Here is a 23279-nt window from a genome sequence, read left to right on the forward strand (position 1 = left end):
GATGGTTGTGAGGCAGTGTCTTGTTAGCTGGTTTGTTGTTGTGTGCCAGCTTACCTGCGACTGCCCAACGACTGTCCAAGCAAACTGCAAACACACACACACAGAGGACTGTAATTAGAGAGCATAACCGTGCCAAAAACCTTTTGACTATGAAGTGGCGTAAGTACATGGATGTGTATTACTCTTTTTCTTTAATGAAATAGGCTGACTCCGTTTTATGCAAGGAAGCAGCTGTAGCCCCATATACTTTTGGGCCAATGGCCAGTCCTGCTTTGTTGTTACCATGATGACTATGGGCAGAGCTTTGCGACTAGAAATTAGGATTCACAGGCTCTTGTCATCTCGCCCACAGGTGTATGCAGAGTGTGAAAAAAGGGAGCATTTCATACACTACACTATGTATGCGGCAAACAGCCACATCAAACAAACAAAACAAACTGTTTCATGACAGTGGTACGGAAGTGCAGAACAGCTCGCTCACAGACACGTTTTAAGAAATAAGCATATTTAAAAAATGACACGGGTGTTTTGATTTCACACTTGATGGGTGGGAAGGCACTCCAGAGACCCAACTATTTGTATACAAACCATTAAAGTCAATTTTCTAGACTACTGTGTCCATTTTAAGAAAGTAAATACAGCAGGGTGTCACCCATCAAATATTTTTATAACACATTATCTTGTTTAATTGAATAAAAAAATATTTTGCAATTCTAAACACAACGTGCAGGTGAGGTGCAGGTATTTCTTTCATCCACTTGGGGTCTCCATCCTCATGGTCTACTGCACTATCTGTGACTTTGCGTGTGTATGGCTTCAAAAGGCAGGGCCTGGTCTGGTGAGTGACGTGGGCGTCAGCAAATGAGAGTGTAGGGTTGGCTGGCTGTCATCTGGCTAACCTGTTAGCCTGTCTGTGTGTTGAGTCACTTGGCATGAGTGGTCCATCGGCAGCTTGTGTATGAATGCGTTTATTACAGTTTGGTTTTCTTACCATTTGTTCACTAAAGCAACTGAAAGTGCAAACTAGCAATGGTAGGGTATGTTAAATTGGCGAACATTGATTCGTTACCTTATGTTGGTGATCAAAACCGCTTTGCGGTAGACATATTGCACTTTATTGTCCTTGTTAAGTGGTAAATGATCCCATATTTCAGACATTCTCTGTCTTTCCTCCTAGCTTGTCGCCATCGTGCCAACGTATTTCTACACAGTGGTGTGTGACTGCAGTAACATCAGTCCATTGATCGTCGCAGTCCTAAAACACGGTAAACTCTATGCCATGGGCAAGATTACTGACATACAGAATGCCTTGAGTTAGACCACCAGTTTATGCTTCCAACTTCGTGGGGAACCGAAGGTTATTAAATGTGCAACCGGTGCACAAAGCAAGGACCATAAAGGCATGCTTGGTGGAGTTTAGTGCAGAAGAGCTTGAGACCTCAACCACATCAAACACCTTTGCAATGAACTACAATATAAGAAAACTGTGAGCCAAGCTCCTTATCTTCTTCCATTTCAACTTCCTAGATTGGCCAGGTGTCATAATACTTTTGTCTATATAGTATGAGCTTACCTTTTCTGATTTTGTTTTGGTCACCACCTTGCTAAATTAGGCCCTACCGTTTTGGATGATTTATTTAGTTAATTACCTCATATTCTACTGTTAAGACAACAGTTAAGAGTAAAATCACATCGCCTTCATTTTGGAAAGTGTGTTGGCATAAATGTGACTCACGGTGCAAGTGGTTGTCCATCCAGTCCAGTCGCTAACTTATCGTCATGACTTAACTTTGACAAAACAATCTTAGGGTGATAGAAAACATTGGAAATTCTGTAGTTAGATCTTTAAATGTAAACATTTCAAGTGTAAATACAGTACAATACTTTTAAATGTTTACACGAATAGTTTACCTGATGACCTTACCCAATTCAGTAGACAATGCTGAAAGAAATCATAGATGTGAATCATCATTATTATGCTGTTTTAATTTGCGGCTTTTGACTCATGATTTTTAGTGGTAAATGTTTGCAACACTGCAACTGATAACTTACCTGAGGGATTCCTCCACCTGATAAATTGTTCTATATCAATAATACTATGTAGAATATACTGTACAAGTCACAGATTATTTTGCATCAATGTAGAAATACATTTTAATAAAAAAAACAAAAACAAAAAAACATTGAGTGAGATGTTTCAGATAAGAGCATGGACATAACTAAGTGTACCACTTCAGTGGTTTAACATCCATCAGGTTGAGGAAAATTCATGTTTGGCATTTTTTCATCCAATCCAATGGCCTCTCACACACACACGAATACACACATACATTGTCACGAGCCACACATTGCCTCCATTGGCTAAAACAGAATCGTTGATAATCCCACTTTTTGGAGTCATGGTTCAACCACGCACAATGTAGCCTAACATTTCAGTCCTGCAAGTTCTGGTCGTCAAGGCACAGGACAGAGTTAGGCAGTGTGTCCAATAAGTAAGGCTAAAAAAAAAAAAACGCCATCATAGCTCTGCTCGCTTTTTCAGGATGATCTCTCGCACCATCGCTGCCACCTCTTGGCGAATGCTCTCCATGGGCTCGTCGGCTCGCCAAAAGCGCACCACTTGGCCCTCTGGATTCACAAGAAACTTCCAAAAGTTCCACTTGGGAACTTTCTGCACAGAATCTGAAAAATCAAAAACGTCTTGTAAAAGATTAAAAGGAGCTGTCCAAACAACACTTGGTATACAACGGTCGGCACATACAGATGGTGTGCATTGGCATGAGCATCTATGGTCATGCGGCGCAAGGAGGTGTGCTGACTGTTTTTCATCTGATTGTTTTATATTTATGGCCAGAACTGTCTTTCATCTGTCTGTCTGTTTGTCCATTTGACTATAATTTCTTAAGTCAGGTGTTATTTCAGGGACAGTCTGAAATCATAGCTTTCCTCACACAATTGAAAAATGGTTCAGTCTATCTACTGAATCTACATTCTGCTAAACTTCTGTCCATCACAGACAACTCAGAAGATCCACTGCACAGCAGGCAGAGGAGAAAAAAAAAAAATAAATCAGAGGTTTTTCTAGCCCTTTTATTGGGGTGAAAAAGAACTCCTAAAATTTGAGAATTTATTATTATTATTTTTTTTAAACTGTTATTTTTAAACCTAGAAACGTTTAAAACAATACAGTATTTAGTTGTAACGTAATATTTGTAATAACAAAAATACAGCACACCTTGCCTCAAAAATGGTTTGTTCCACCCAATTCTTCCAACCTCCCCCGACTGGGCTCCAAGTGCGCTCCCTGTACAGAGCAATACGCTGCATTCCAGTGATCTCGTTAAGCAACTGGCTGAAACCAGGATATGTAGCACATTTCTTAACTTCCACCACTCAATACCAACACAATTATCATGACCAGCCCAGTCCTCATTTTTGCTGCACTTAATTGTAGGTCACTGTTTATGTTGACAAGTAGGAGTTACCTGATATTTTTTTCAAGCTAGGAAAGATTGAGGTGGTCAGACAGTAAGTCTACCACTGTCCACTGTCTGTATTGCATTTAGAAGGTAGATGTTGTATCACGCGCTTGTGATAATATTACAACCAAGGTGCTACTGAATAGTTGGAAGCCCATTAGCATTAGACTTTACCGATTTGATCGAGCTGATTGGTATCGACCGATATTTAGCATTTTATGCGGATCAGCTTTAATGTCATAATTCGCCGATCCGATCAATGACGTCATTAACCGGCTCCGCAAAAGAGATCCGCATCGCCGCGTGCACAGTATATTTGAATCCAAAAGCTAGTTTATTTTTAGCCTTGTCGCATGTCTTTTGACATAGTACTGTAAATATCTGACGGCCAAAGAAGTTTTTTACAAAAAAAATTCGGCGGTGCGGGACAAACACCTCGGAGACAGGCAACACGTAATGCCCAGATCAGACTACAAGACAAATTTGCCCTTTCATGATTGCACTGTCAGACTACTGCAATAAAATCTTGTAATTCCGATACCACCGCATCCCATTTTTTACGATCATTGGGCTTTATATTGTCAAATCAAATGCGACCGGATACACTCGTTACCGTGGCGACGACAACAAGAGTAGATCGCGCCGACTGTATTATAAAAACAAAATGGGGAAAAACGTGTGTTGGTGGTCACCGGTGCTCAGGACAGGAGAGGACGTTCGTTTAAGGCTTGCTTGAGGTATGTTCACGTACTTTTAATACGGTACGGCTCACAAGCAGGTAAAATGTTATGTAGCCTGGCAAGCTAGCGGTAGCATGAAGGGTTGGACGTAAACATGCTGCCGTTCTGTCAAATCATGCTCTAAAGTTTCAGTGTGGGTGAAGTAATTTAAATAAAAATAAAATAATTTAATTATAGTAAGTTAGCACCCATTGTTTCTGTCATGTAATGTTGGTTTGACCTGACTGATTAGAATACACAATCTGACTAGAGTAGTGATTTCCAACCTTTATGGAGCCACGGAACATATTTTACAATTGAAAAATCTCATGGCACACCAACAAACAAAAATGTCACAAAAAGTGGGTACATTAATTCCTGTATTTACTTCCTGTCATCTAATAGAAGACCATTGATTTGTTCTGTCTGTCACTATGCCTCACTGGCAAAAAGATACATTATTTATAATAATATATATATTTTTTGAGCAATTAAGTATACAAGTATATACAGTAAATGAACAGGTCATTCCTCCATCTTGTGATCGGATCGGTGATCGTTTTTTAAACTCGCTGATCGGCCCCAAAAATCTTGATCGTGTAAAGCCTAATTAGCATTATTACTAATTTTAGTACACATAGATAGATAGATAGATAGATAGATAGATAGATAGATAGATAGATAGATAGAGAGGGAAGAACAAAGGGAGGAGTTCATATATTAGTATTCACAAAACTCAAAATTCTATGAATGTGTTTTACATGTTGTTCATTGCATTTCAAATAAATGTCCTAAAAAAATAAGTCCAAGGTTCATTTTTGGTACTCACTGTCTATGTAGAGGCGCTGCTGTATGAAAAAAAGTTGTCTTCCCCAGAAATTGAGGTTACAATATGTTCCTCCTACGTTTCCAAAACATTCCTCTTTGCTGTGGCTCAACATTTAAATAACCTTCAACAGATTTGACAGTAGCACCACAGTGTAGTGCTCATCTTTCATTAATGTAGGAATGAAATGGTGTTAAAATGTAAAATACAGAAAACTTTATCTTGCCTGCATTAAGTACGTTTGCCTTCAGGGACAGTCTGAAATTATAGCTTTCCTCACACAACAGTCTATCTGTCTAACTATACTGCATAGTTATCTACTTAATCAATAGTGGAAATGTATTCAAGTGCTCATTTTAACCATATATTGCTTATTCAGGTAAGTTAAAACAAACAGCCCTCGGCGTGGTGCGTTCGTGTGCTCCTTACCTGTGAGGAATTTGAAAGCCGGTTCGGGCTCGGAGCCCATTATTTTGATCTTGCCGAAGAAGGGGAATGTGACCCCGTAGGTGGACTTGGCGAACGCCTCGATGTAACTGCTGGTTCCGGTCTCGGTGTCGCCGAACTGTCCGCAGGGGAAGGCCAGGACGTTGAAGTGAGACGTGCCCAGCTCCCTGTGGACCTCCTGGAGGGACCGGTAAGCCGCCTCCGTCTGCTCGCTGTGGCTCGCCACGTTGACAACCAGAGAAGCCTGCGTGGAGGGCAAAGTTTTTGAGCACTCTTTTAAAAAAACAAAACAAAAACAAAACAAACAAACAAGAAAAGACACATTGAACACGACTTGAACCAAACTAGAGTAAAAAGTTCTGCTTGGGTGTGTTCTCGGTCGTATTCCTTTAAATCCTGCCGATGATGTGGACTTACTTTTCCTCGGTACTTCTCCAGAGAAAGCGTCCTCCCTTTTGCGTCTTTTACCTCGAACGAATAAAAGTCCGCCGGCTTTTGGGGCTTCAGCAGCTGCGTCTGGAGCAGGAACAAGCAGCCCACGCCGACCGTCATGCTCAACAGAACCGTCAACTTCTTCACTTTGGGCCCCGAGGACTTGACGGGATAGCCCCCTAAGGCCTCCATCTTGGAGGGGGGAAGAAGGAAACCCGAGGGAAATACTAACAACCATGTGCGGGCACCCTTTCAAAATAAAACCGGAAGTAGATGTTTAATGCCATTACAAAGGCACTTTGGAAATCATTAAAACAACAAAAGCATGAATCGGGCTCGAGCGGGATGGACAAAGCGTTTGTGCTCAAGGGCCACACTTGATTTTTAAAACGAACTGGGCCATGCGATTCACAAACAAGGTTTTTGTTATAATGTGCTTGTTATATACCTGCATGTAAAATTACATATTTTTACGATCGAATAATTCATATGCTGAACCACTGATGGTGTAGTTGTAAGTTCCCAAAACGAGTCTAAACGCTCATTTGTGTCTATATGTGCTCTGAGAAGAGAGGCTGGGAGAAGCTCCATTTCACAAGGAGACAAGTGCAATAGTCAATGGCAGGATGAATGAATTAATCGATGCTTTATTATTTAGGATTAATTTAATTACAATTAATTGACCCATTATTGAATGAACTAAATTCGATACACATATAAAATGGATTATTTGATCAATATTTTTGTTTTATTATTTAAAATAAATTAATAGGAGAGTAATAATTATTTAATGAAATCGATGAATAAAGAAATAATTAATACAGTTTAATTTTAGGGGAAAACGGCTTCATTAATGCAACAAATATTGCAGGACTCTTAATAATATAAATGCTCGGTGGGTTGGATTAAGGAACGGAGTGGGCTGTATGGCCCGTGAGCAATACTTTGCTCACCCCTAGGCTAGAGTTAGAATAAAGATGTATTTTCATAATTTAACCGCGTGTTTTAAAGTACATACTGAATTTGAAGTCATATCCATCAATTTAAAGGTGTCTTTTTGCACTTGCAGCTGTGATGTTTTTGAAACATTTTAATGTGTTTCACCAGTTTGGACCCACTATGCCTATTTCCCCAAACCTTTATTGAGTCAAGGCACATATGATATATTATTATAAAGCAGAACAATTTAAATGGGGTTTCACTAGATAGCAGAAGGTACATAATTAACATGTGCATCCACTTTTTGTGACGTTTTTGTTTGGCGGTTCGCCGTGAGATTTGTTTCTAATGCAAAATTATGTGCCTTCGATGAAGGCTGGGAAACTGCACAACCAAATATTGGTAAAGAACGAAATACTGTTATTTAATAGGATATTGTTTCTGTATTGACAGCACCTGGGTTTGTGGGACACCAACATGAGATTGAATGGAATTGCATTTAAATATTAGTCCACTATCTTGCTTCTCTTCCACTGAGACTGTGTTCATTTTACTGCAGAGAGAACCCGACACGCACGTGACGTCATACAAACGCTTCAGGACGTGGCTCAGTCACAAGCACAGTCGCGAGAGTCCCGCTGTGAGTACGCCCTTGTCCACTGGGCGGCGCTGTGGGCCCAACTTTGAGTTGGACGATGTCGTTCAGAGGCTGGAACTGGATTCGCCCTCTCGATTTCATGCTGCAGCACAGAGGGTAGTCTACCAAGGTAGTCTCAAAGAGCTTTTCTTCTGGTAAAAATGTATTTATTTTAGGGGTCCTGACTGAGCAAAAAACAAACAAAACAAAAAAAACTCACCTAGTAGTCCCCCCAGAAATTTAAAAAAATTAACCCCAACATTAGTCTCACCAGTCAACATCACATTGGGTGACCATAAGTCATCAGGCTGCATGAAAAAGTCCAAGAGGACCCATGCTCCCAATTTAAACAGGAAGTCTGGCAATTTAGTTTGAAGAAGCCATTTTGCAGGCAAATTCCAGTGCTCTTATACTTCGATGTACTCTGTAGGAAATTCGCCCAATTGAGCCCCAATGGTGACATTGGGTGGATATGTCTATCTCAACAGGACAAATGAACAAGTCTCAAGGACCCATGCCTGAGATTGATCAGGAAGTCCTCCATTTTGGTTTGAAACATCCATGTTGGGCTGAATTCCCTAGAGTCGGAGTTCTAGTATGAGCCCTGAAGTTCACCTAGGATGGCTGCTTCAAACCAAATCAACCTCAATTGGAAGGAGGTATCCTAGACAGATTGGTTGTAGATTGTTAGCCGAATAGCATAATTGTCAAAATCAATTAACTTATCGTCACAATATCAATAAAAAAAATAATAAAGTGTTTGCTAAAAATGTTTTTTTTTTCTTTATGTCTGTGTAGATTCTCTATCATCCAGGTCTTTGTAATCTGCAAAGGTGGACTTGAGGCAACTGGACTTTTTTGTTTGTTTGTTGAGTTTGTTATCCTTATGGCTCATTTTCCTAAAATGTTCAAAAATAACTCAGGCAATTTATTCTGTTAGGCTAAAGGGATAGAAAGACAATTAAACTGCTCCACTGCAATCGTAGAGCAATGGCACAACATTTCAAACATATGCAAGGCCAACAGTGGGCTGCCTCGAAGCTGTGAGCAACACTCATCGAGGCCTACGTATAGCGTCGGTGCAGCAGATCACACCTTTGAGGTTCAACAGTCACGTGCAACATATTTGCCGCAGCAATATATGGACAAGTTTAAAAGGCAAATACATGCATTCTTGTGAACAAAAGGAAGCTTGTGCAAGCATTGACAGGAACACTGTGCCATTCACCTTGTGTATGAGTTCTTCAAACCTGTTTGTTCTATTTAAAGCCATTATCACCCACACCACCCTCCATACCAGTTCAATTCATGGACTTCATGTACAAAGTGTAATATTTCCTGTAATATAATATGCTCTTCTTTTAAATTCTAGAGTCAACACTGATTCTGGGCAACTCCAGCAGACCACCAAAGGCACAATGCATCCCAAATTCTGGAAGATACTCAGTCATGTTCAATGTGCCAGAACAGGTGTGTTCATAGAGCATCCAAAGGAAAAAAAAAACTACCTGCAGTGACCCAATGAGAAGGCGTATTTGTTTTTATGCTTTGTTTTCAGGAATGGATTTGGATTGAACATAAAGGTGGAGACGCACAATCGACAGGTACAGGCTGACAGCAGTTTTCCTTGGCATGAGACTAAGAACAATCACAGAAGTGAACAAGATTTGAGTATTTTATTCTATCTGTATGTAATACAGTCTTTTTCAATGCAGACTCAAAAGAAATCCAAAGTGATCCAAGGCCGTTTTCTGTTCTGAGCACATCTGTAGCAAGTCCGCTTGGAAATTCAACACTCAAGTTGGCTGCACCATCACTCGTAAATGACTACTGTAAGAATCTATCTATTTATCCCCTACATATACAAATACCGACTTACCAGGTTACCTACGCTCTTATCGACAGACCGACTGACTTACCTACCTACCTACCTGTCTGAACTTCGTGTCTGCACCCTTACAGACACACATCTTCTAGACTACAGCTGTAATGGCATCCTCGCATTAGCTCTGGACTCTTCTGTTTACATTTGGAATTCAGAAACCCGCTCTCTGCTGGGTCGGCTGGACCCGAGTCCAGAAACGGGTCGAAAGCGGCGCCAGACAGTCTCTTGCGTACGCTGGAGCGGAGACGGACACGTTCTGAGTATCGGAACCAGGCGTGGGGAGGTGCAGGTACCTACATGCTGGGGGCTGGTGGTGTGAGATGGACATGTAAAACCAAGTTGAATCAGCAGTGCAATGTTTGTGTTCACCTCTCAGTTGTGGGACGTTGAACGGAGGCAGAATGTGAAGACTCTGCCTTCACACTTGTCCGTGGTTCGAGCTCTTTCCTGGAAACAGCAACTTCTTAGCAGGTAGCAACATTTCTTCAACATTATCGGAAGCCCACCAAGGGTTTACCACCAAGGCTTCTCGACAGTTTTTAACTTCACCACAGAGCCGCGTCAAATTCTTGTTTAGCACCTTCATAAAGGAAGTGACATAAGTAGGACCTCACGAATGGTTTAGAATTAGTCTATAGAGCGTTAGATCAGTTTGGTGACTTAATGAACTGCTATAACGCTTAATAGACAATCAGTGATGCCAAATGGTGAACCCACATTGACTTTTTTCTACTTTTGAGTTACTAAGAGTTTATACCTTCATTATCCATCCATCCATTTTCAATAACGGCAGTCCTCATTATATTGGCAGGTGAGCCATCCCATCATACTTTGGGGCGAATGGCGTAGCACAACCCGGACTGGTCGCCAGTCAATTGCAGGGCACAAAAAAGGCAAACAACCATTCACACCTATGGACAATTTAAAGCAAAAGTGGGCAAATTTGCCGTTTCCCTTCTTTAATCCGACGCACCGAGCTTTTACATGATCAAGGGTCCTGTAATATTTGTTGCATGAATTTCACCGTTATTACTAAAATTGGTTAATTCAAATCAATATATTTATTTTTTAATGTATTTTGTTTTCATTTATCTCATCAAATAATTAGTGCACAAATTTATTTACACGCTAGTAAAATAAACAATTTTACGTTTAAATTATTTCATTAATTGTATTTGATAATTTGTTAATTCACTTAGTGTAAATAATACAATTGCAAATTTTAATAAAATAATTTCACATACCCATTAAAGATTTATTTTATTGAATTGGATAAATTCATGCTAAATAGGGAAATAATAATTTTACGTTTACATTTTTAAAATTATTTTATTTAGTGGTTGAGTACTGTACATAATCAAATAAATATTAGAAACATTTTACATATAGTTTTTATTTTATTATATAATTTATTCACATTAAATAACGCAATGATTAATTGCAATTTAATTATTATACATTTTGAAATATAATAATGAAAATTAATAACATTTGATTTTTTTTAAAATTTAAACTCATCAACAAATGATGTTGCCCATTGCTCAATTTTAAAAGTTAAATATGCTCCTTGAGGACAAAAGTTTGCATCCCGCTTATGTATGTAAAATTTTCAATTAACTTAGCATACATGTTTTTGGAACATGCAAATACCAAACAAGAAGGCTGGAGACAAGATTCCCATCCAGAACCTTAGAACTGTGAGGCAGACATGTTAAGGGGACTACAGTACGTTGCCTACCATTATTAACCCATTTATGAATTGGAATGGGAAAAGGTTTCTCACATTATAAGAGTGGTAGCAGGATATGTAGCTTTTTATTTCTTTATTTATTTTCGACAGTGGCTCCACCCTGGGACACATTCATCACAATGACCCACGGGCTCCATCTCCTTTAGTGGGCACGGTGATCCAACAGGAGGGTTTGTGCAGCCTTCAGTGGTCCCCCGGTGGTGAGTGGCTGGCCAGCGGCTCCGCAGACGGCCTCCTCCACATCTGGGACCGTGATGTCACAGGGTCACATCGGCCAGTCGCCACAATGAAGCAGCCTAGCGCTGTCAAGGTGTCAATGAGTTATGATCTATAATGGGGTTCACAAGTCCTGATTTTTAATAACTTAATCAGTTTTTAATCTGTAAGTAAGTACTGTATGTGGCACTTCTCGTTGCCAGAACTCACAAAGTGCTTACATACTTAAAATCAACAAAGACAAACATACAATTCTTTTCAACACTGAGGAATCGCTACTTCGATACAATGTAACGTAGTCAGTGTTCAGCTTGCAGATCAGTATAGAGACAGGCAATGTCTAAACAGTTGGCAACAAAAATGACTACACCCTTAAGTAAAAATGTATAAATTGGGCTGTGTGTCAAGTTGTTTTGAGGGGACTCTTTCACGAGCTTTACATTACATTGTAGCAATTGTGTCATTTATTCAGTGTTGTCCCATGAAAAGATATAAAGTATACACACAATACAGTTAATACAAGGAAGGAAAACAATCTAGATCAAAATGTCTTAACATACCTCTTACACACCCCAAACCTCAGGATTATTGGCATTTCAATAGGAACACATTTATTTAATATGCGATTAAAGTTACAAGCTTGGTTCCAGAATGAATTCAACTTTTAAATCAAGGTACCACTGTATTTGTGTTGGATTGCATTAGTTAGATGCACTTACAAGCGTGTGTGTGTTCAGGCGATGGGGTGGTGTCCCTGGAAGGGCAATGTGATAGCCACAGGTGGAGGATGGAAGGACGGGCAACTTCGAATTTGGGACATCGAGTCGGCGACTTGCGTCGGTTCCGCAGACACCAACTCACAGGTGCTGAACGTCACACAAGCGCTGACGCCGTGACTGTCCACCGGTGACTCTTGTATGTAACCACCCCGACTGCAGATCTGCTCTCTGGGCTGGGCAGAGGTCACCAGGCGCCTGGTCACCGGACACGGCCACCCCCATCATAATGCCATCTGCTGGGACTTGGAGTTCCCTTCGCTCAGGCCTGCTTTCCACCTCACAGGTACACAATCCATCCAAACAGACATTTCTGCAAGATTAAATACAAGCCTATTTTTCTTTAAAATTCAATCCAACTGAGCTTTACTGGGTTTAAAAAAAACAAAACCTTTGCCCAGTTTGAACATTTAATACAGTGATCATTTTGCATACAACTAGAACACAGGTGTCAAACTCAAGGCCCAAATCTGGCCCACCACATCATCTAATGTGGCCTTGCTAAAAAATAAACATTGCAAATTGTTTTCACCTTTAATGTTAATTGCAAGCATTTTTTTTGTTACCAGTTCCCCTGTTAAAATAAAATGAATGATAGTTAAACAGTTTTCATTAGCTTCTGATTTCAAAATAGTTATCCATCAGTATATATACACCAAAAATGAGTTTGACACACTTGAAACGAGAAGAAGTGGTACGCGGGTACCACTAGTGGCTAATGGTAGGGGAAAATAATTCCAAAAATCTGCTGCTGATCACTTCGACCCATTCACAACATTACCAAGGTTGTAGCCAATGGCGACACATGATATAAGGTCACCATTTTTTTTAGATTGGAGTCTAGACCTCCGTCATGTAAAAATTCTGCAAAGTATTTGAATTATGACATATTTGAAATGTTTTCCAGTCGGAGCTATCAAAGTTTCCCTTGAAGATCAACCTGAGTTGGTATTTTGTATGCAGAAAATTCCATTTGTCATTTTTTTGCAGGTCATTCACGTCGTATTCTGCACGTGGCCTTAAACAACGATGCTGGCCAGCTCTTCACTGCAGGAGCGGATCAGTGCCTTCACATGTGGGACATGTCATTTCCTCAGTCTCTACTTTCTTAAAAAGGCATGCTTAAACCATTGCAGTGATCGTGTCACTCTTTCTAATCATAGCTTACAAATGCACACTTCCCGTCCCAGCTGTCCAAAGCACCTTTGATTTGAACTATTTGTAATGATTGAATGAATGAATAAATACATGAATAAATAGATTACAGATATAGATTTTAAAAAATGTTTTGTGTAGATACCTTGTAAAAAAAAAATGTCCACTCAAATTTATTAGACCACCTATCATAAAGATATCATTCCAACCACACATTCAGCCAATTAAATGTTATTCTGTTCAAGAATGGAGGTAAACAATTATAATTTGACAAAATGTTTTACTATTATTTTTGTAAAACAGTAAATTTATAGATTCAAGTATATCAAGAATAATTTGATTTTCGAAATAAAAACATTGTTTTTGCTTAAATAGCTTCTACTGCATATACTGACCTATTACAGAAACATGACTTTTGGAATCTTCATCTTCAATTGACAATATCTTTGTGTCATGTTACCTATCCATCCATCCATTTTCCTCCGCTTATCTGAGGTCGGGACACTTCCCTCTCCCCGGCCACTTCCTCCAGCTCTTTCGAGGGGATCCCGAGGCGTTCCCGGGCCAGCCGAGAGTCATAGTCTCTCCAGTGTGTCCTGGGTTGTCCCCGGGGTCTGCTCCCGGTGGGTCGTGCCCGGAACACCTCACCAGGGAGGCGTCCGGGAGGCATCCTAATTAGATGCCAGAGACACCTCATCTGGCTCCTCTCAATGCGGAGGAGCAGCGGCTCTACTCCGAGCTCCTCCCGGGTGACCGAGATTCTCACCCTATCTCTAAGGGAAAGCCCGGACACCCTGCGAAGGAAACTCATTTCGGCCGCTTGTATCCGGGATCTTGTTCTTTCGGTCACGACCCACAGCTCATGACCATAGGTGAGGGTAGGAACGTAGATCGACCGGTAAATCGAGAGCTTCACCTTTTGTCTGAGCTCATTCTTCACCAGAACGGACATCCGATACAAAGGCCGCATCACTGCAGACGCTGCACCGATCCGCTTGTCGATCTCTCATTCCATTCTTCCCTCACTCATGAACAAGACCCCAAGATATTTGAACTCCTCCACTTGGAGCAGGATCTCATCCCCGAACCGGAGAGGTCACTCCACCCTTTTCCGACTGAGGACCCTGGTCTCAGATTTGGAGATGCTGATTCTCATCCCAGCCGCTTTACACTCTGCTGCGAACCGCTCCAATGAGTGTTGGAGATCACGGCTTGATGAAGCCAACAGAACCACATCATCTGCAAAAAGCACAGATGCAATACTGAGGCAATACTGAGGATATCTTTGCTTCATGTTACCCGATTAACAGCTAACCGCTGAACTTTAGCTTAAAAGGTCTGCTCTTTATCAAATTTAACGACCTCGACAGGAAGTTATGTCTCACTTGTGGGCAAGAAAACCACCATGAGAACATTCAGAAGAAAAACAGTGTGGTGAAGACTTCCTTTGAAAAATAGGGCAGCATTAATACAAACATTAAAAATACATAAAGGGTACTTGTCCTTTGAGCTTTTTTTCATTTTTGTAAAACATAATTTCTTCTACATTGGCTTGATATAGTTATTTGTTATTGTGTGCAGAGCACGGGTCATAGTTTTCATTGTGACATTTTTTCATTTCAGACAATTCGGACAATTATCATAAACTGTCCCACCTCTAGTTACGTTACTTAGCTGTACTAAAACATTCACAATCACATCATTTTTTCAATTTTTTTTAATCGTGCCAAACTAGTCTATGAAACCTAATGTTTGACCAGCTAGCTAAACTGTTAAATTAGCTTACCTGTCTGTGAGTTTTATTGTGACGGACGATGTTCGACGTCGTTGTTTTTGTGTCTTCAATGCGCAAGTTACAAACCGTGCAGGTTGCCATCCTCTTTTTTGCAGACTCCATCACAACATAAGTCCTTTGCTGCCTTCAATCAATGGATCCTTTATTTGATGCACCTGTGGCCAGAGTAAGGAAGACGTGCAGAACAATTTTCTGACTGCAAAGAGTAGATCAACTAAATGTGGTTTTCACAGTCATTTTTTCAAAAAAATATTAGGATCTGCAAGAGTGGTTATTTTATTTGTTTTGCCATCAATAAATCCCATCCACAAGCTGACACTGGCTCTGCGAATGTCCTTTGTGCTGGATTGCGTTGGGTGAAACCACCCAGCGGCTTTTTGGAAACGACCAAGAGAGCACATTTTACATTAGTTTTGCTTTCTCTTGGAATCATTGTGACTTATGAGTTGTTAATATATCTTTTGTTGAACACACGAGGCGTTCAAGACTGTCACAGACCAAGGCGAGGGATGTAGCTGTTTTGCTGACTCATTTTTTTTAAACCCCTCCTGCCCCCCACAGTATAAAAGGTGTGAACCAAGGTGGGCTTACAAGAAGACAAAATGTTCTTGAGTGCCTTTCTGTCTACCGCGGCCCTTCTCGTGCTCACGCCAAGTGAGTAAAACACGTTGTCATGAATTGATGATAACTGAATTTTGATATGATGTTTGATCTTCTAGGTGATGCCGCAAAGATTATCGGTGGGAAAGAAGTGAGGCCCAATTCGTTGCTTTACATGGCTCTGCTGGAGAGAAACACACCGGTTTGTGGGGGTGTTTTAGTCCATCCACAATGGGTTCTCACTGCAGCCCACTGTGAAAAGTAAGCCATGCATATACACCTATTGCAGTTATGTGAAGAATAACATAGCATACATTTAAAAATGTCTTATGAATTACAATTATTGTTAGTTTTTTAGGCGGCACGGTGGCCGACTGGTTAGAGCGTCAGCCTCACAGTTCTGAGGACCCGGGTTCAATCGCTGGCCCCGCCTGTGTGGAGTTTGCATGTTCTCCCTGTGCCTGCGTGGGTTTTCTCCGGGCACTCCGGTTTCCTCCCACATTCCAAAAACATGCATGAATTGGAGACTCTAAATTGCCCGTAGGTGTGAATGTCAGTGTGAATGGTTGTTTGTTTGTATGTGCCCTGCGATTGGCTGGCAACCAGTTCAGGGTGTATCCCGCCTCCTGCCCGATGACAGCTGGGATAGGCTCCAGCACGCCCGCGACCCTAGTGAGGAGAAGCGGCTCAGAAAATGGATGGATGGATGGATGTTAGTTTTTTAATATTTTAGGTAAACACTTTTTTTTCCTTTTGCAGGAAATATTATTTCTTATTTTTAAATGTATTCATGATTTTTTAAAATCATTTTTATTCTATATATATACATATAGTGTTATCCATATTTTATTTACAATCAATCTACTTTACAATAAAACACTTTATTTCAAGCACCGTTCAGAGAATCGAAGGACACTGAACAAAATACACAATATAGAGACATATATTAATGATCTTTATTTGACAGGGTCATGGCCCATAACAAAATTATATATATATATATATATATATATATATATATATATACATGGCAGTAGCATTGCATTGAAGATGGGGAGTAAGCAGTCTTGAGCATGAGTTTTGAAAAGAGGAAAAGAGTCAGTGTTACGGATGGCAGGTGGCTGGGAGTTCCAGAGTTGGGGAGCAGAACAGCTGAAAGCTGACTATGGAAGCCAGTTTCCGCCAATAAAAACACAAGCAAACAAACAAAAAAGAAAGTTAAACAAAAAAGATTTGTTTTTTGTTGTTGTTGTTTTTTTGCTGGTGTAAACGGAACAATTCACATTACGGGCTTCCATGTTTCCATCCATCAAAACAAAACCAAAGGTGTAAATCTAAAAAATAATATAAAATGTAGTCTTAGTCTTCTCCAGTACATACCACAAATTATGTATCTTTGTTCATCTATCTATGCCAATGACAGGGAGACCAATTAAATGTTTTTCCACTAGATACCAGAAGGTACAATTAACCTGTGGAGCCACCTGCCATTCATACGAAATAATAGTTTCATGTTCAACTACATAGGCCCAGATTTCACACTGAGAAAGTCAATTTGTGAGAAAAATGAGACAAGACATATACTTTTTGTGACTTTTTTGTTTGGTGCCTTAAAAAAAACTTCATTGTACGAACACTTGTGTGTTCATGTGACTTGACGTTCACATTGACACAATTTGCTTCCTGTGCATACAGTATAACAAGGGTGGTGCTTGGTGTTCACTCCATTCTTAAAAAGGAGAGCGCTTCTTGCCAGAAACGAAAGGTAGAAGAAAAGGTTCCTCATCCCCGCTTTGAGTCTGAGCAAAAGGGCAATGATGTGATGTTGCTCAAGGTGAGGTGCATCTCCACACAGGTTGGTCTTTGCACCATTACAAATGCAAAATGTTTTATCAGCAAACTTCATTTCTAAAGAAACTCTAACTTCTCTTGAATATAAATCTTTGTAATTCATTGTGGTGAAACTATGTAGTCACTCACATTGTCCTATGAACATCGTTGTTGTGCCATAGAAACTAACAAAATAAGAGGATTTATGCTGTTCATGAAAATAGAGCCCTCAGCCTCAATCTTGCCCTTCACTGGGTTTCGCCTTTCTAATTTAGATCCACATCAATTTCAAAAGGGAAAGAAAGTCTTTTAAACTTATTTTCAATTACCAACATTACAGCTGGACAAACCCGTGAAGCAGACCAAGACGGTGGAGCTTTTGAACCTGCCTAAGAAGGGCACAGACCCGGCGGCGGGAAGCAGCTGTATGGTGGCCGGATGGGGCAAAACGAGCAAATCCGACAACAAGATGTCCGATGTCCTCATGTCTGTCAACGTGACTGTGATGGACAGAAAGCTGTGCAACTCTGCCAAGTATTACAACCGAAATCCAGTCATCACTAAGGGCATGATATGTGCCGGTTCTGATGGTAAAAAGGTGGCAGACACCTGCCAGGTGAGTGTTCCTGTTGTATTTGTGTGCTGGAGTTAATTACAGGTCCACATGAAGTAAGGTCACGTCATGTTGTCTTCAGGGCGACTCGGGCGGTCCGCTGGTCTGCAACATAGATCTCGTGGGAATTACTTCATTTGGACCAAAGCCGTGTGGTAAGAAAAATCCCGGAGTGTACTCGTTTCTCTCAACGGAGCAACTCAAGTGGATCACAAAAACCATCAGAGGACGTGAAATATAATTGTCTCTTCAGTCTGCATTTGTGACAATTTCAATAAAGTTGGGAAAAAAATATGTGCTGCTTGCATGGTGTGGTGTGAATGTCAGATTGAAAGGTTTTTAAACCTTTGTCCATCCATCTATTTTCTATCGAGCTTATCTTCATAAGGGTTGAGGGTGAGCAAGCTTACCCATATGTGGAAGTGGTACCTTAGTGGTCTACCAGGAAGTATCAGGGATGCTTATTGATTGTTCCTTGTTGTTCCCACTTTCCCCTATTGATGTCACAGATATGAACAATAACTGACACTTTGCCCGTGTTAGCCTACTACTTTGAGCTATGTGACACTAAGACAGTAGAGGCAAAGTGTCTGCATGTTTGTGGATGGCACAAAAACCAACATAAGAAAACTTGCACATTGTGCTACATACAGTTACACACAAAAGCGTACATTAACAACAAGGGAAATGGGAATAACCTTTCATAGGTAAAATTATTTTGGGATGTTTATTTCGAATCTGTATGAACAGCTTTGACATGGGAACCTTGTGAAGATCGGTTGAGAAAAGAGCAAGTTATGATTTATTCTCAATACACCTGCATTGCCTTTGATGGGAACATTACCCTCACCAACGTGGCTGCCGAACTGCTACAGTGCGGTGGTGTATCTAGCCTTCTATTGATGTCTGTATAAAGTATGAAATAAATACCAGTTGGCGTGTTCAATACTTTTTCCCTGTGTCATTTCACATTATTACACAAAACATAATTTCGGATCTTATTTGTTCTACTTTCTTTGTACAGTATGTATGGATTACTTGGGTTGTTCCCAACATCTGGTGAAATTTTCAGGTCAATAGCACCTTTGGAAGTATATTTAGTGAGAAAAATGGTGACGTGTTAAATATTTATTTCAGCCGCTGTATTGTTAAATAATGATGGTGAAAAACAAACAAAAATCTAATCTAGGTGTAGCGCTGCAACGGCAAACACCCTCCTTGACGCGACACGGCTTTCCGTCGTTGCACCCTCACAGCTCATGCACAATGAATGGGTTTGTTGACGGCACGCTGTGCCCTGCTAAATTCAGTGTGAAAGGCTTTTACGGACGGACAGACGGATGCACACATGCACGCACTGTGTGTATTTTGTCCTCCGTTGAACCGCTGCTTCTGACTCACCGAACTCCCAGGGTTTGTTCGTACCCAGGTTAAGAACCACTGGACTAGAGTGACACGAGTTTCATACCAACTCGATACGGGAGTTTCATACCAACTCGATTTCACAGAATTTGAATGTCTGTTTGATATTTTACGAACTTTGCATCCATGCTCCCAGTATAAAACATGACAATGTCACGAATACTGTGATAAAATAAAATCTGTCAACAGAATCAGATGAGGTGTTTCACCTCACAAGGCAAATGTCACATCATTAATATTAAGTGCTCTTAGCCACCATATAAAATTGAAACACTTATTGCATAGATTAACCAGGGCGTGCGTGACAATGCAGGAGCTGGGAATGAATGAATTCTTCTCATAATTCTTTTGCTAAAATTACGTTTTGATCCAAAACCAATATACGCTACATCTGATTCGACCAAATCAGTTGTCCCAAGCCCTCCTCTCTGTCAAAATTGCGTGACAGTCAAGCTCGAGTTCATGTGAACTCGGAGATTCTGACGTTCTCAAGATCTGTCACCACACGACGCGAGAAAAAAAAAAAAAAAAAAAAAGGATCATGGTTCGCTGAGACGACACCACAGGAGGTCTGAAGGCAGGTTGGTGGGTGGTTTTCACAGTCATTTTTTCAAAAAAATATTAGGATTTGCAAGAGTGGTTATTTTTTTTGTTTTGCCATCAATAAATCCCATCCACAAGCTGACACTGGCTCTGCGAACGTCCTTTGTGCTGGATTGCGTCGGGTGAAACCACCCAGCGGCTTTTTGGAAACGACCAAGAGAGCACATTTTACATTAGTTTTGCTTTCTCTTGGAATCATTGTGACTTATGAGTTGTTAATATATCTTTTGTTGAACACACGAGGCGTTCAAGACTGTCACAGACCAAGGCGAGGGATGTAGCTGTTTTGCTGACTCATTTTTTTTGAACCCCTCCTGCCCCCCACAGTATAAAAGGTGTGAACCAAGGTGGGCTTACAAGAAGACAAAATGTTCTTGAGTGCCTTTCTGTCTACCGCGGCCCTTCTCGTGCTCACGCCAAGTGAGTAAAACACGTTGTCATGAATTGATGATAACTGAATTTTGATATGATGTTTGATCTTCTAGGTGATGCCGCAAAGATTATCGGTGGGAAAGAAGTGAGGCCCCATTCGTTGCCTTACATGGCTCTGCTGGAGAGCAACACACCGGCTTGTGGGGGTGTTTTAGTCCATCCACAATGGGTTCTCACTGCAGCCCACTGTGAAAAGTAAGCCATGCATATACACCTATTGCAGTTATGTGAAGAATAACATAGCATACATTTAAAAATGTCTTATAAATTACAATTATTGTTAGTTTTTTTATATTTTAGGTAAACACTTTTTTTCTTTTTGCAGGAAATATTATTTCTTATTTTTAAATGTATTCATGATTTTTTTAAATCATTTTTATTCTATATATATACATATAGTGTTATCCATATTTTATTTACAATCAATCTACTTTACAATAATACACTTTATTTCAAGCACCGTTCAGAGAATCCAATGACACTGACCAAAATACACAATATAGATACATATATTAATGATCTTTATTTGACAGGGTCATGGCCCATAACAAAATTATATATATATATATATATATATATATACATGGCAGTAGCATTGCATTCAAGATGGGGAGTAAGCAGTCTTGAGCATGAGTTTTGAAAAGAGGAAAAGAGTCAGTGTTACGGATGGCAGGTGGCTGGGAGTTCCAGAGTTGGGGAGCAGAACAGCTGAAAGCTGACTATGGAAGCCAGTTTCCGCCAATAAAAACACAAGCAAACAAACAAAAAAGAAAGTTAAACCAAAAAGATTTGTTTTTTTTTGTTGTTGTTTTTTTGCTGGTGTAAACGGAACAATTCACATTACGGGCTTCCATGTTTCCATCCATCAAAACAAAACCAAAGGTGTAAATCTAAAAAATAATATAAAATGTAGTCTTAGTCTTCTCCAGTACATACCACAAATTATGTATCTTTGTTCATCTATCTATGCCAATGACAGGGAGACCAATTAAATGTTTTTCCACTAGATACCAGAAGGTACAATTAACCTGTGGAGCCACCTGCCATTCATACGAAATAATAGTTTTATGTTCAACTACACAGGCCCAGATTTCACACTGAGAAAGTCAATTTGTGAGAAAAATGAGACAAGACATATACTTTTTGTGACTTTTTTGTTTGGTGCCTTAAAAAAAACTTGTGTGTTCATGTGACTTGACGTTCACATTGACACAATTTGCTTCCTGTGCATACAGTATAAAAAGGGTGGTGCTTGGTGTTCACTCCATTCTTAAAAAGGAGAGCGCTTCTTGCCAGAAACGAAAGGTAGAAAAAAAGATTCCTCATCCCCGCTTTGAGTCTGCGAAAAAGGGCAATGATGTGATGTTGCTCAAGGTGAGGTGCATCTCCACACAGGTTGGTCTTTGCACCATTACAAATGCAAAATGTTTTATCAGCAAACTTCATTTCTAAAGAAACTCTAACTTCTCTTGAATATAAATCTTTGTAATTCATTGTGGTGAAACTATGTAGTCACTCACATTGTCCTATGAACATTGTTGTTGTGCCATAGAAGCTAACAAAATAAGAGGATTTATGCTGTTCATGAAAATAGAGCCCTCAGCCTCAATCTTGCCCTTCACTGGGTTTCGCCTTTCTAATTTAGATCCACATCAATTTCAAAAGGGAAAGAAAGTCTTTTAAACTTATTTTCAATTACCAACATTACAGCTGGACAAACCCGTGAAGCAGACCAAGACGGTGAAGCTTTTGAAGCTGCCTAAGAAGGGCACAGACCCGGCGGCGGGAAGCAGCTGTATGGTGGCCGGATGGGGCAAAACGAGCAAATCCGACAAGAACATGTCCGATGTCCTCATGTCTGTCAACGTGAATGTGATGGACAGAAAGCTGTGCAACTCTGCCAAGCATTACAACCGAAATCCAGTCATCACTGAGGGCATGATATGTGCCGGTTCTGGTGGTAAAAAGGTGTCAGACACCTGCCAGGTGAGTGTTCCTGTTGTATTTGTGTGCTGGAGTTAATTACAGGTCCACATGAAGTAAGGTCACGTCATGTTGTCTTCAGGGCGACTCGGGCGGTCCGCTGGTCTGCAACAGAAATCTTGTGGGAATTACTTCATTTGGACCAAAGCCGTGTGGTGAGAAAAATCCCGGAGTGTACTCGTTTCTCTCAACGGAGCAACTCAAGTGGATCACAAAAACCATCAGAGGACGTGAAATATAATTGTCTCTTCAGTCTGCATTTGTGACAATTTCAATAAAGTTGGGAAAAAAATATGTGCTGCTTGCATGGTGTGGTGTAAATGTCAGATTGAAAGGTTTTTAAACCTTTGTCCATCCATCTATTTTCTATAGCGCTTATCTTCATAAGGGTTGAGGGTGAGCAAGCTTACCCATATGTGGAAGTGGTACCTTAGTGGTCTACCAGGAAGTATCAGGGATGCTTATTGATTGTTCCTTGTTGTTCCCACTTTCCCCTATTGATGTCACAGATATGAACAATAACTGCCACTTTGCCCGTGTTAGCCTGCTACTTTGAGCTATGTGACACTAAGACAGTAGAGGCAAAGTGTCTGCATGTTTGTGGATGGCACAAAAACCAACATAAGAAAACTTGCACATTGTGCTACATACAGTTACACACAAAAGCGTACATTAACAACAAGGGAAATGGGAATAACCTTTCATAGGTAAAATTATTTTGGGATGTTTATTTCGAATCT

At 40.3% G+C, this 23279-nt stretch overlaps 4 protein-coding genes and 2 long non-coding RNA genes across 12 annotated transcripts in view; 3 read left to right on the forward strand and 3 right to left on the reverse strand.

Annotated features, from left to right (window-relative positions):
- Positions 1 to 1265, reverse strand: part of LOC133475089 (uncharacterized) — a 13026-nt gene extending 11761 nt beyond the window's left edge. Inside the window, exon 1 of the long non-coding RNA XR_009787716.1 lies at positions 55 to 1265. This is a non-coding gene — a long non-coding RNA (uncharacterized LOC133475089). The remainder of the gene's footprint in view (positions 1 to 54) is intronic.
- Positions 1 to 13304, forward strand: part of LOC133475084 (cell division cycle protein 20 homolog B-like) — a 15353-nt gene extending 2049 nt beyond the window's left edge. Inside the window, exons 3-12 of one of the 2 annotated variants that reach the window (XM_061767451.1) lie at positions 7402 to 7609; positions 8852 to 8949; positions 9038 to 9083; positions 9195 to 9311; positions 9442 to 9653; positions 9741 to 9835; positions 11205 to 11424; positions 12068 to 12193; positions 12269 to 12392; positions 13097 to 13304. In XM_061767451.1, the coding sequence (XP_061623435.1) occupies positions 7402 to 7609; positions 8852 to 8949; positions 9038 to 9083; positions 9195 to 9311; positions 9442 to 9653; positions 9741 to 9835; positions 11205 to 11424; positions 12068 to 12193; positions 12269 to 12392; positions 13097 to 13218 (1368 nt within the window). In that variant the 3' untranslated portion in view covers positions 13219 to 13304. The remainder of the gene's footprint in view (positions 1 to 7401; positions 7610 to 8851; positions 8950 to 9037; positions 9084 to 9194; positions 9312 to 9441; positions 9654 to 9740; positions 9836 to 11204; positions 11425 to 12067; positions 12194 to 12268; positions 12393 to 13096) is intronic. The other variant, XM_061767452.1, reaches the window with a different exon arrangement.
- On the reverse strand, positions 1973 to 6127 carry gpx8 (glutathione peroxidase 8 (putative)). Of its 3 annotated transcripts, XM_061767459.1 has the most exons (4): positions 5889 to 6127; positions 5454 to 5715; positions 3236 to 3304; positions 1973 to 2682 (listed from the first exon to the last, which is right to left on the reverse strand). In XM_061767459.1, the coding sequence occupies exons 1-4, from the start codon at positions 6093 to 6095 to the stop codon at positions 2519 to 2521; spliced, it is 702 nt and encodes a 233-aa protein (XP_061623443.1). In that variant the 5' UTR covers positions 6096 to 6127; the 3' UTR covers positions 1973 to 2518. The 3 variants fall into 3 exon arrangements, with proteins under 3 accessions (XP_061623443.1, XP_061623444.1, XP_061623445.1); XM_061767460.1 differs by lacking the exon at positions 3236 to 3304 and having other exon boundaries at positions 1974 to 2700; XM_061767461.1 differs by lacking the exon at positions 3236 to 3304 and having other exon boundaries at positions 2160 to 2682; positions 5889 to 6125.
- Positions 10934 to 15195, reverse strand: LOC133475088 (uncharacterized). 3 transcript variants are annotated; one of them, XR_009787715.1, is made up of 3 exons: positions 13722 to 15195; positions 12050 to 12419; positions 10934 to 11442 (listed from the first exon to the last, which is right to left on the reverse strand). It is a non-coding gene; the product is annotated as an uncharacterized LOC133475088 (long non-coding RNA). The 3 variants fall into 3 exon arrangements; XR_009787714.1 differs by having other exon boundaries at positions 12050 to 12439; positions 13657 to 15195; XR_009787713.1 differs by having other exon boundaries at positions 10935 to 11442; positions 13657 to 15195.
- Positions 15196 to 15509: 314 nt separating this feature from the next.
- Positions 15510 to 18393, forward strand: LOC133475086 (granzyme A-like). Its single transcript, XM_061767458.1, has 5 exons — positions 15510 to 15710; positions 15776 to 15917; positions 17352 to 17490; positions 17827 to 18102; positions 18182 to 18393. Exons 1-5 carry the CDS (start codon positions 15659 to 15661, stop codon positions 18338 to 18340), a joined length of 768 nt encoding a protein of 255 aa, XP_061623442.1. The 5' UTR covers positions 15510 to 15658; the 3' UTR covers positions 18341 to 18393.
- Positions 18394 to 20197: 1804 nt separating this feature from the next.
- LOC133475090 (granzyme A-like) lies at positions 20198 to 22833 on the forward strand. 2 transcript variants are annotated; one of them, XM_061767462.1, is made up of 5 exons: positions 20198 to 20544; positions 20610 to 20751; positions 21792 to 21930; positions 22267 to 22542; positions 22622 to 22833. In XM_061767462.1, the coding sequence occupies exons 1-5, from the start codon at positions 20493 to 20495 to the stop codon at positions 22778 to 22780; spliced, it is 768 nt and encodes a 255-aa protein (XP_061623446.1). In that variant the 5' UTR covers positions 20198 to 20492; the 3' UTR covers positions 22781 to 22833. The 2 variants fall into 2 exon arrangements, with proteins under 2 accessions (XP_061623446.1, XP_061623447.1); XM_061767463.1 differs by having other exon boundaries at positions 20198 to 20471.
- Positions 22834 to 23279: the final 446 nt, after the last annotated feature.

Source organism: Phyllopteryx taeniolatus, chromosome 3 (assembly GCF_024500385.1).
Source record: "Phyllopteryx taeniolatus isolate TA_2022b chromosome 3, UOR_Ptae_1.2, whole genome shotgun sequence".
Lineage (NCBI taxonomy): Eukaryota > Metazoa > Chordata > Actinopteri > Syngnathiformes > Syngnathidae > Phyllopteryx > Phyllopteryx taeniolatus.

Coding starts and splice junctions, on each gene's coding strand:
- gpx8 (XM_061767459.1), bottom strand. CDS start 6,095: ATGGAGGCCTTAGGGGGCTATCCCGTCAAGTCCTCGGGGCCCAAAGTG. Junction 5,716..5,888: donor TGGAGAAGTACCGAGGAAAA/GTAAGTCCACAT, acceptor CCCTCCACGCAG/GCTTCTCTGGTTGTCAACGT. Junction 3,305..5,453: donor GGCTTTCAAATTCCTCACAG/GTAAGGAGCACA, acceptor TGCTCTGTACAG/GGAGCGCACTTGGAGCCCAG.
- LOC133475086 (XM_061767458.1), top strand. CDS start 15,659: ATGTTCTTGAGTGCCTTTCTGTCTACCGCGGCCCTTCTCGTGCTCACG. Junction 15,918..17,351: donor ACTGCAGCCCACTGTGAAAA/GTAAGCCATGCA, acceptor CTGTGCATACAG/TATAACAAGGGTGGTGCTTG. Junction 17,491..17,826: donor ATGATGTGATGTTGCTCAAG/GTGAGGTGCATC, acceptor CCAACATTACAG/CTGGACAAACCCGTGAAGCA.
- LOC133475090 (XM_061767462.1), top strand. CDS start 20,493: ATGTTCTTGAGTGCCTTTCTGTCTACCGCGGCCCTTCTCGTGCTCACG. Junction 21,931..22,266: donor ATGATGTGATGTTGCTCAAG/GTGAGGTGCATC, acceptor CCAACATTACAG/CTGGACAAACCCGTGAAGCA. Junction 22,543..22,621: donor AGGTGTCAGACACCTGCCAG/GTGAGTGTTCCT, acceptor TGTTGTCTTCAG/GGCGACTCGGGCGGTCCGCT.